Source organism: Antrostomus carolinensis, unplaced genomic scaffold (assembly GCF_000700745.2).
Source record: "Antrostomus carolinensis isolate BGI_N321 unplaced genomic scaffold, ASM70074v2 scaffold6865, whole genome shotgun sequence".
NCBI classification, from domain to species: domain Eukaryota; kingdom Metazoa; phylum Chordata; class Aves; order Caprimulgiformes; family Caprimulgidae; genus Antrostomus; species Antrostomus carolinensis.
The window spans coordinates 29,444-41,358 of NW_010314148.1; the positions used below are offsets into that span (position 1 = coordinate 29,444).

The following is an 11,915-nucleotide window of genomic DNA, read 5'->3' on the forward strand; positions in this document are numbered from 1 at the left end:
GAAATGTTCTAACCCTCCAAAGCTTGTAAAGCTGTACGCTAAGCTGTCTAGTGAAAGGAGTGGAGAGGATGGGAGCTGAGTCAGAAGTACAATCAGATTTATGATATGTGAGTCATCAATACTGTATGTGCATTGAGAAGAATCAGGAAGCTAAATTTGGTAAACTTAGTAGTGGAGAATGAGAAGCAGTTTATCTGGACTCTAATGGGTTTTAAATGGCCAAATGAATCTTTTGATGGAGGTCATCAAACTAGATCAATTAAGTTATGTCTGTAAGTAAAACCAGAGCCAAACTGTGAACGCAAGTGCTGGCCATTGGTCATCCACACTGTTTACTTGTTAGCAAGCTTCTTAGTGTGGGGTTTTTTACCCCCTTGTCAATGAATCATCTTTCAGACAGTGGCTGTGAAAAATTCAGGGAATGGGACAGACTAGGGTTTGTTCCCAGCAGGCTGTGCTATTATTTTGGTCTGGGAGGAGGAGTTCAGGGCTGTGAACAAAAGCTATTCTATGCCACTTGGTTTCAGAACCAGAGAACAGTGTGAGGCTTCTTCCATGTAGCTTTGTACATATATGCCATGCTGTTGCATGCCACGGGGACATCAAATCCTACCCATTCCAGTGTGTCCTGTAAAATATAGGGTAGAGTCATGGGACATATTTTATTTTCTGTTGTAAACTCTTTGGTTCAACCCAGTGACTATAAGCTCTAAAATCTTTACTTAGTGTCTTATTAAAAGGGATTTCAATTTGTTTTGCTGCTAAATCTGTCCAATGCAAGCCAGAAAATGTGTCTAATGCCAATGACATGCCCTTGCAGCAGGAAGGCCAACAACATCCAGGGCTGCATCAGGAAGACCATTGCCAGCAGGTCAAGGGACATGGTCCTTCTACTCAGCACTGCTGTATCCAGTTCCGGTCTCCTTGTACAAAAAAGATACAGACGTATGGGAGCAAGTCCTGCAAAGGGCCACAAAAGTGATTAAGGGATAAGAACTGTGACTGTTCAGCCTGGAGAAGGGAAGGCTTGGGGGAATCTTATCAATATGCATAAATAACTGATGAGAGGATGTAGAGAGGACAGAATCAGACTCTCCTCAGTGATATCCAGTGAAAGAGCAAGTGGCAGTGGGCACAAATTGTAACACAGAAAATTCCATTTAAACATAGGAAAAAAACTTTTTCTATGAGGGTGGTCAAACTCTGCAAGTTTGCCCAGAGAACTTGAGGAGTCTCCATCCTATGAAATACTCAAAACCCAACTGGACATGGTCCTAAGAAACCTGTTCTAATTGACCCGGTGCTGAACAGGGGCTTGGAGTAAACAAACTCTAAAGGTCCCTTCCAACCTTAGCTATTCTATGTCATTTTATGAATCTGTGTAATGTTAGGAGCTAAGACAAGCAAGGGTGGGATAAGCGAACTTAAGATGTCCTGGCTTTTGTGGAGGCAGAGGATCCAAAAAAGTAAGTATTTGCATGCTGGTGGCCATCCAGAGGCTGACAGAAAAGCAACCTACTGGAGGTTGATGTAAGTGTATTGCTTTTCTTGTGCACCCAAATTAATGATACATCTAGAAGGAGCAGATAGAAGAGAGTTGTCCTGAAATTTCAGTAGCAGTCTTTAGGAGTAACAATATCTAATATCTACAGCTTTTTGTATTTCCAACAATGTTACCTTTGCTTCTTTCCTGGGGTGTTGCATCTAGAACCTGCCAGCCATCATAAAAAGAGCCAAGATCTCTTCTAATGAACCAGCTTTCATTCCAGACATGGAAATTCCTGTAAGGGAGGTATAATAGGGAATATCTGATTCATACTATTAATTTAATACTGAAAGATTTGATACATTTCTGGTGCAATGCAAGAAATAACCCTAATGAAGTGAATGAAAACTCCTCTGGAGACACTAGCTGCTGACTTTTCCTGACTACCTCTTTCCCCTTCTTTGCCAGCTTTTTGTGTACAAATCTCTGAGAAATGCTGGGATGTTATGAAAAAAAAAAAATAATGTTAAAAGGAAAGTAATTAATTGCAGAGTCAAATATTCAATTCTGGACATCCAGAACATACTGTACAGCCAAAGCTCTCCTGCACACATTGCTATCTGTGGATATTTAATTCACAGTTTCTTTCTACTCCATGTCACCCTTGTCCCATTCAGTCCACATGGTATAAGGTGTTTGGTGACTGAAACACTGATGCATGCAGTACAACACACATGTGCACTGTGGTAGTTTCTCTGCACTTGTTTGTCAAAAGCTTAATTTTTAACAGCTTCTTTAAGGTAAAAGAAACAGCATGTTCTTTCTAAGGGATAGGATGGAATTTTTCTCAGCTGCATTAAATGTATTACCTTTACTCTAGTAACCTCTCGGTATTGTGCAAGGGATGTGTAATGCTAATAATCAAAGACTGAAACAATCAGCAGCGTGTAGCACAGGAGCTGGGTAAGACTTACAGGCTTCTGAGAGTGCTCTGCTCTAGGAATCAGGGGACAAGCTGATACCATTTTTGGGCAAGAGGTTAGTAACTCTTCACCTTTTTTTGGAGAAATTCAAACTTTCATACACTAGAGACAAAATTAGCAGTATGTTTTCAAATTCTGTGTTTAATAGCGATGGTACAAAGTATCTCCTCTGTTAATTCTTCAGAATGATGAAAATGACAACATATTGCATTTCTTAACACTGCTTTATATCACTGGAAGTGAGGTTGGAGTGGTTTTTCAGGAGCATGATTCCAGATCTTTTAATTAGAGGAGAATATGATGCAATAAATATTAAGAAAAAAAATGATATTTACCACACACTGTCTTCAGTCAAGTTCAGGGTCTTTCCAGAAATGTCAATGTACTTATCAATACTCAGATTTATATTCCTGTCATGGGCAGAGTTGAAGTTTGTAATAACACGAGTAGGTATTCCCAAGGATCTCAGAACTGCAATATAGAATACCATAAAAGTGCTGTAAACCTATTTTACAGACATTTAAAAAGTATTTTTTCTGTTTTTCTTGGCAAAGCAATCTAGTGCATATGTTTTCAGTGGGGAAACAAGCCCTCAGAAACTTCCCTCTCAGATCTAATGCAAGTCACAGTCGTTGTGCACAATTGCTTAGAAGACAGTTCCACTCACATGACATTCTTAGCTGCTATATTTTTTTTAAGAAGAGTTAGATTCACCCATTTATTTTAGTGTCATTCTTCATTCTGTTCTCTCTCCCAATTTCTCCCTGTTTGTTTCTCTGTTACCTGCTTCTTGTCTTGATTGCATTATTTTTCCTTTGTATTTTCCCCAAAGTGACTCTTGTCTCTCAGAGCAGCTCTGAACAGAAACTGCTAGGATGAAATGCTTTTCCCAACTTAAAGGTCCTCAGAATTGTGATTTGGTTTTGTGCTACTAGTAGGTAAGACACAACAGTAGAAAACTGGCATTGTTAGGACACAGACTTAAAACAGCATTGGTTTTCTTTGAATCCTAGCTTTGAAACAGGAAACCTTGCTCTTTTCACCATCCCAGCCTGGCAAACTGCTTTGCATTTTATTTGATGACTCACAAGACTGGGGTGCCGTATTACAACCTATGGCTGTTTAAAATAGAAGAAAATAACCCTTCATGCTTGGAGAGCATAGGTTCTTCATTCTCTCTGTCGAAGCTGAAACAGCTTCAACAATGTCACAAAGTTAAAACTACAGAAATTCTAGTAAGCTTCCTTTCTGATATCATTCTTCATCCCTTTATGTATACCTGTGCACATTACTCCTGCAAAGACCCAGCACTGGCCATATCGTACAGGTCTGTATCTTCCCCTGTACCACTTTCGAAGGATGGTCACACTTCCACTCCACTGCAAGGGGTTGGTTCCTGAGCAGTACTTTCCATTCCACTTCCCTTCCACTATTCCTTTTTCATCATTGCTGTTAACCTGAAAGAGTCCTTCTCATGAGAGAATTAAAATCTTTACAAAAAAAGAGAGAGAGGGGAGTAGGCAGAAATGACCCTGTTTGTACCACCCTTCTCCTTGACTGAGTGGTGGGACATAGCATTTGAATCTTAGACAGAATTTTGTCTGCTCAAGTGCAACAGTTGGATCAAATGCAGATCAGATTGTAGAGTCTGATGATTCAAAACTGCCTTGCTTTTCAGTACAGATGTTCCCAAATGTACTGACGGACAGCCTATTTACATTTTCTCTGTTTTATTTAATTTCACCTCTGTATTTCTTCATACTGTTACACTGTGTATTCAGTATTGGTTCACATTCTCGAGTGAGTTGTGCATTTGTATGTTTGTGAGGATGGGGGCTGTTGAGAAGGTGTAACTATTTGTCGAAGGAAATGCATACAGGCTTCATGAATGAATTCCCTTAAGTCAAGAATACTAAATACATACATTAAAAACAGCTATACCAACACTGGTTTTTCAAAATATTTCACGCTTCTTTTGAAGTTTGAAAAACTTTGCAAATATTTCAGACACAGGCTTTCCAAATTAGTCAAAAGATCTAATGCACTGAAAATCTGTTAGGAAAATACATCTGAGATTCTATGTTCCCCAGAAGTTCTTGGAAACATTCCTGTAGTTATGAGCAAACTTTTGGGAAGAAGGTAAATTAAACTTTTGGGGTATTTTTCCTTGAAAATAAATCTCCATTTTACCTCTTCTGCAGCTATTTTTCGCAGAAAAGTTAGCTACTCCTATGAAACATTGAGGCATTCACAATGAAGTATTGGGGTTTTTGTTAGTACATTGTACAGCTGTAACTAACTGATCACTTTACCATAGCACTGATAACCCTGCTCACATAAATAGGATTGTTTCGGTTGGATACATCAACAGCTGGATCTTGACGGTGGTTCAAGCTTCGGTCCAGTATAGCCAGAGAGATATCAAGGATACCCTCTTCAAACTGAAATCAAACCAAGCAATATATTAAAGGTTAACTTCATAAATAAACAAACCCAAAAATAAGCTCCCTACCTGTTTTCCTTCTCCTAGCACAAGAGAATGATGTTGGTAATACAGACATTTTCTGTCCTGTTAAAGAAAATAGGGCCAAGAAGAAAGCATAAGCACTAGGCTGTTGGCTCTCCATAGTGTTTTAAAGACAGCGTGCTTATCAGCATGGCTGGGACCATAGCTACTAGCATTCACGAAGACATTACATAGCCTGGTGGAATTGACAAGACCACTCCAGGTCTGGCTCAACAGGTTTTGCACCGTCCCACATCCTGTCATGCCCCTACAGATACTCTTCTGTTATGAAAGCTTCACTGATGTGCTGCCTTTACCTTATATTAGATGATCTGAACTGAAAGAAACCACAAAAATAATTATTGTAGATTAGGGTCACAGAGAGGCTGTGTTGGGCCCAGAGAATGCCAAAATGCTATGCTGTATGGATGTGATCAGGCGGGGATGCCACTCGACCTCTGAGACAGAAAGCAGATCTGGCCTTGTTTCATTTCTTAGTGTAAAACTAGCCACAGTGATTAGGAGGATAGAAATGCTGTCTGTGCAACTGCTGGTGCAGTTGTAAGGCACGAAGTGGTCAGGAATGGTTTTGACTGGCCCAGCAAGTTGCAGGGTAACTATGTGACTACAGATGGGCTGTAGTTATGATTGTGTTTATAGCAGTTATGCTTAGAAGGCCAAACTGATTTTCAGAAATTCCAACTTGAGTTGTTTCAGTTGAGTAGATTTGGTGTCTTCTGCCGCATTACTGAACCAACTGTGTAAATACTTAGATGTACTAGCCTTGCAATACCTAGAGGTTAATACTGGAAGGGCTTCCATTGCCCTTTACAAGGGTCTAGAAACAAGTAAAATTTTGCCAGTTTGTGTAAACAGGCAAAAGAAAACTAAAATTGTGCTTTGTTTCTTTTATTTCTGTATTAGCACATGCCAGACAGCAGAAATGATCCTGATGCTGCTGTAATGTATTGACAAATGAGTCATATATCTGCAAGAATCATAAGAGAGAGAGATACTGAACTCTTATACTATGTGATAATGATTCTCTCTCTTCAAAAGCCTATTTACCCACTGTTCTTATTTTCGAAATTCTGGAATAGGTGATGCTGTTTACCTGCCCATAGTTCCAAGCTTCTGGTTGAATATATTTTTCCAGTCCCTGAAATATGATTCCGCTGTCATTCAAGACATACTCCTGTCTCTCCTTTTCATTAGCCATATAAACATCATCATCTAGAAACAGAATGAGACACGCTGGCTGAAAAGAAGGTTGTTTTGCTGTAACTGAAAATCTCACTTCAAGGGGAGTTCTAGGGAACAAGTCAGGCTGCCTGTGCATTCAGGCTTAGAACTCCCTGCTATATCTCTGCAGTCATTTAGAGAGTTAATAAAATAAGCATGAAGTTCCTTTGAAGGGAACTAACTATGCTTCTGTCCCTTCACTAATCTCAGTATGTGTCTTACTGGCAGATACTGCTTGGTTTAGAACTGAACACAAATATCGGAAAAAAAATAGAATAAATACTTGGAATACTTCCTGCCTCTAATTTCTTATTCTACAAGGAAGAGGCTGGATCTTTGATGGATTGCAGCACCAAAGAAGGGGCAAAAACTTGTTCCTTGATGTTGAGCAAAAAAAAAAAAAATCTTTCTGCAGCTGTGACTGTCAGGTACATGCTTTACTGTGGCACCTAGATTTCCTGACTGAGACAATGAGTTAAGGACATGATTCATCAAAACATACTTGGACACCAGGGATTGAAGAGTAGCACAAATTGGCCCAGATGTGTTGAATAGACCTTGTTCCCAGAAACAATCTGAAGTTCGAGTTTGTATTGTCCAATGACAGCACTGGCTGGGCTGAATATTGTGAAGTTCATGCAGCCAGGCTCACTGGGCTCTTGGGTTGCGCTCCAGCCACTGGCACCTTCCTCAGAAAGGTTAAATATGGCCTTGGTCTGCTGTGATTCCGCTGGAGATGGTCCTGCCAGAGGAAACAGGGAGAGCAATTTTGAATGACAGCTGTGAGTGGCAAACTTGGGGTCAGTGATGATCTCAGTATTTTTTTTAATTAAAAGATTGTGGCTTGTCAGATCAAATGCACATTCAGTGTAAAGTAGCTGCACTCCAATCCATAGAATTGTACTCTACAGTCCTCTGTGTTATGTGCGTGACCTAGTAAAGGTGAGTACACTCATAAACATTCTAGATAAGTGAGGAGGCAAGCCTGTTGTCCTCAAAACCTAGCAGTTCAAAAATATTAGGGGGATATAGGCAAGATGGGCTACACATTTTAATACATATTTCATTAGGAGTTTGTAGCTTCCTGGAGATTTTTTTGGAGAAGCTTTTTGGGAAGCTACAGATAGGAGTCTTACGAATGGGGTCATGTAGACTCTTCTAGTAATAGGGAACACATGAAGTTAATCAATGTGAGTTTAAACAGGTGAAGTAGAGAGTCAGGAGGGGAGACAGATGGGGGGGGCCGAGAGAGGCAGAGTTGTAAAATGTTCAGGGACCACAGAGTGAAGACAACTTGCAGTATTGCAGGTAGGTCCTTAGGAGCAGAGATGTAGGCTTGTTTTGAGAGTGAGGATGGCCCCTACCTGTCTATTAATTATTACCTTAATTGTCTATTGCCTTAAGGTACAGATTGAACTTCAAAATGGGAGTTCCTAAGCCTAAAAGGACAATGAATCCTTAATGATTTGGGAATGGACCACACAGAGCTGTAAGGTGCTGGTGTTTTGAAGCTGGAGTGACTTGGATGTGAGGTAAGTACTGTGGGGAAATTACCTGTGCTTGCAATAAAGGTGAAGTTGTCCCCAAATTGTACTGTTGTTTGAAGGTTCAGAGTGATGTTGAAGGCTTGTCCTCTCCTCAAGATTGCTTCTGTGCTGCTGTAATCAGAGGTGTGGTGTGCAGCTTTATTTTGTTTGGATTGCCAATTGACATTTGCTATTTTCAAGGCTAGAAAGACACAAGGAGAGTTAATTAAAAACATTGTTCCTTCAAACCTGTACATCTTTTCAGCATGTCTAATGTAGTAATTTTATTATATTTATATATAGCTGGAGTGGTATGCTCTAGGAAGACAGAAAAATCTGCTTCTGTTATTAAAAATTGCAAAATAAACAACAGTTTAGAGGAACAACTAAAATATTTTTTCTGTACTCATCTTTCAGAGACAGAAAAACACCCATTCAGAGAATTCATCTTTGATTAAAAAAAACCCAACAACCTATTGTATCTAATAAGACTTTGTTAAAGTTTGAAAAGACTGTTCTGTTCCACCATGTTCCTGCTCTTTTTCTGTGGGGCCTCTAGTTCCCAGAATGCTTTACAGGTGTACAGAAATAAGTATTAAAACTCTCATGAGCAAGTTCATGCCTGATCCTGGAAAGACTGTATGACAGATGATGAATAGAAGGCTACTATCTTCATTGTCGAACTTGCACATTATCTTTTCATGTATCTTGTATCTCAGTTAATTTACAGTCTTGTTGCTTGAAGCCAGGTATTATTTCATGCTTTATTAGAAAAAGATAGGCAGCAGAGAACAGATAGTAGGATTAGGAGTGGCATATCTTGAGGCAGTGTTATGGGTTGCTCTATTGTATTATGATAGGTTGCCTACTATTGAAAATGGGACACTGAAGCACAGATTACAAAAGCTTTCAACCTTTCTTGTTCCTGTAACAATTAAAACAACAAAAACAAAAACTCAACAAACAAGCAAAACCAAAGCGGATCCTTCTATGAATGCGTGTTTGAGAAGCACTCTTCCTCAGTGTGATATTTCAGAGGAATTTAACTTGAAGAAAATTTCCTGCCACAACTAGAGCATGTTAACCCTTTGCAGACTAATGGTACTGAAGGCAAAACCTCCATCATTTAACTGAACCAAGATACAGAACTTGGTTTAGCACTACCTTGAATCGCTTGGAATGAAGTTCATATCTGAGGAAATATATAGGGCTCTACTATAGAAATAGAGATAGTTGGATTTGAGTTTTCTGCTGTATTTGCAGCACAGAATTATATTCTGTGAAGTCTTGAGCTAGTCATAATTGTACTAATTTTCCTGCTTTTTGGATGAAACATGAATGTGCACATGCAGTCCTGAGGCTGTATTAAGGGCCTGAAACAAGTTGCTTTCCTGTAGCCTGTGAGCATAAACATGTTTGAGTATTTTCAGTTAAGTGAAGGGTCTTGTTTCAGATATGTTGCCTGGAGAAAAAAAATAAAAAAATCCATTGATATGAGTGTGATGTTTGAGTCATGTGATGTAAAATGTCTAGAAAGTTTCTTGCTTGCATGATCACTTTATTTTCCTGACTTAAATATGGTTAATTGAAAATGACCTACAGAAAACAACATTCCTGATATCAAGTCCTCTAATTTAAGAGTGAATTAGAATATGTTTTTGAAGAGCAGTTGGGCTCAGAGTTTAAAGTTAGCCTTGCAACACTTTACCCATGTATATCCTACCACTGTGTATCTTGAACTGTGGAAGTTAAATGTCCGGGCTCTTTGGGGCAGGGAGTGTACGTGTCATTAGTTGTGCAGTGATGCAGATAACTAAGAGCATTTTGCATGTCTGCAAACAAAAATGTAGCGCATATAGGATTTAATAGCAGCTGAGCCATGGGTTTGATACTACTGGGACTCTGATATTTAAGGACCTAAACAGTGCTGCTAAGAGGGGAATGTCACAGGAAAAGAGAAGATGTACAACAGAGTAAGAGAGGACACCGGGAGAAGCAGGAAAGATAAAGAAGGCAGTGGCTAGCATTGGTCACTTCTAAGAATTTGCTGCATTAGTAGTTTAGTTTGCCTTGCAAAGTCCACGGTTACACAGGCATTTCTAGTGACTATCTGCAGGACATACATAAACCATTCTTTTCTGATGAGGCAAGAGTGCAATAAAGCCTGCTACCAGTCTTTTGTCCATGTGTACTTCAAATTTCTCCTTGTTTTGGTCTTAGTTTCAATTTAAATCTTACAATTTATTTTTCTGCTTTCAATATCTTTCTGTTGGAAGAACGTCTTTTCAATAATCCTGTCAAGGTACAGTTGGACAAATTTCTAAATATATGCTTGAGTGTTTATCCTCTAATAGATAGACATCATGAGCATGCTTATAAGCAAAAGTGCAGAACTGGATCACTGCTGAAAATGCTGGTCATTATGCACATAGGGTTCTTGTTGCCTCTGACAGAAAGCTGAAGCTATAACAGAAAAAAATCCTTAGGCTAAATTGTAGATAGATTCTGTGTGTGTATGTATGGTATGACACATCCTTCCAACTAGAAATCTTTCCAGTCAGCATGAGAGTGAGAGTAAAGGCAGTGTAATGTATAGATACTGGGATTGCACTTTGACAAAGTAGCATATAGGCTAACATAGCCACTCTGTAGGGAGGTGAAATGGGAGTCCAGAGGCCAGCAAGTGACCTGTCTGAGGCCAACCATCAATTCGATATCAGAGAGGGATTAGAGCCTGGGACTTCTGTGTGGCAGTTTGATGCCCAAATCACTAGCCAATAGTGTTGATTAGGTGACTGCAAAAGCACTATATAGAGTAGTTATTGACTATGATAGAAAAATATTTTCTTACTCTATTTTTCTGTGTTATAGGAAAAAATAGTATGTTCAAGACCATGATATTAAAAAAAAAAAGGTTGTAGTAGAACAACTCATAACCTAAAAAGGGGCTAAATTGCCAAGAGAACAACTAGATGTAATTTATCCCGTTTCCTCAGCAAATGTCAGTCATCTCTATCAGAAGAGTGCTCCGGAGTGTGGAGCAAAGAGACTGTTTTAAACTTACCTGCCATAAGGTTTCTTTCTTCTTTTCCACACTTGTGCGTAGTTCAGGTTACAGGTACAAAAGCGTGCAAGAATGTTCTGAATCCTCTTCCACCAGCACAAGTAACAAAGGACTCTTGACTTCACTAGTAAGCTAGAGTTTATACAAGCTGAGTGTGACCTGTGGTTGCTAGTTACTGTTTTTGTAGTAGTGTCCTACCTGAGCATCTGTTTATGACTGCTTTAATTACACTGTCTTGAATCTAATTATGCTTATTTAAAACTGGTGAATGGCTGAGGAAAGATGATAAACAGTATCGTGGTGTCTTAACTACTAAGAGAGGAAAACATCCCAAATTAGATCTAATGAAGGAAATCCAGTCTTAAGTAGACAGAAGAAACTGAATTTTGGATGTGTGTTTTTTGATTTGTGTCAGTTTAGGTTTTTGGAGACTGTATGTACTGAGGGCATATAGACAAATATAGGTATCGTACAACATGAATGTCTGGAACGTGAAGTGATCTAAGTAGATTTGTAATATATTAGTGTTGCTGTCACTCAGTAGCGTCATGACTTTGCATAGCATAAACCACATTTGGTTTTGTGGTGGTTTTTTTTTGGGGGGGGAGGGTTGGGTTTTGTTTTTTTGTTGTTGTTTGGTTGTTTTTTGGACAAGTCTACCTAAAGATCTTTCACATAACTGCATATAAGTCTTTCTTGGAAGCATACAGAGTTGTGAATTTTCCATTATCTGTTCCTGACGTCTTTACCTATAATATGCATTTCTTATATAAGAAGCAATGCATCCCACTGAGAGGGCATTGTTATGCAGTCACCTGTGCATCAGGGATTTCTGTTAAGTACAGAGGAGTATTTAATGGCTGCCTCTGCTTTTAATATTTTTTTCTTTATAGTTTGGTGACCATAATACATGTATGTAATTTCTCTGTAGCTGTTTGGCATGTCATCTTGAGTTGGGCCCTGGAGGAAGCTACAGAGGTGTTCTTCTGGTGTGAGCCCTATCCACTCTAATTACAGACGCTCTCTTCTCCATTCTTGAAGCTCTGTCATTCTCTCTTCTCCCTCATCATGTGTCACAACCTATCTAGAAGCATGCCTTGCCAGCTTG

General features: G+C 39.2%; 1 protein-coding gene across 1 annotated transcript in view; it reads right to left on the minus strand.

The window, feature by feature from the left end:
* The window catches only part of TGM6 (transglutaminase 6), a 13,793-nt gene extending 5,793 nt beyond the window's left edge, over positions 1-8,000 (minus strand). The window contains exons 1-7 of the mRNA XM_029084858.1: positions 7,772-8,000; positions 6,720-6,959; positions 6,090-6,208; positions 4,782-4,910; positions 3,749-3,926; positions 2,805-2,940; positions 1,678-1,781 (exon numbers count right to left, since the gene is read on the minus strand). Of these exons, the coding sequence (XP_028940691.1) occupies positions 1,678-1,781; positions 2,805-2,940; positions 3,749-3,926; positions 4,782-4,910; positions 6,090-6,208; positions 6,720-6,959; positions 7,772-8,000 (1,135 nt within the window). The remainder of the gene's footprint in view (positions 1-1,677; positions 1,782-2,804; positions 2,941-3,748; positions 3,927-4,781; positions 4,911-6,089; positions 6,209-6,719; positions 6,960-7,771) is intronic.
* Positions 8,001-11,915: the final 3,915 nt, after the last annotated feature.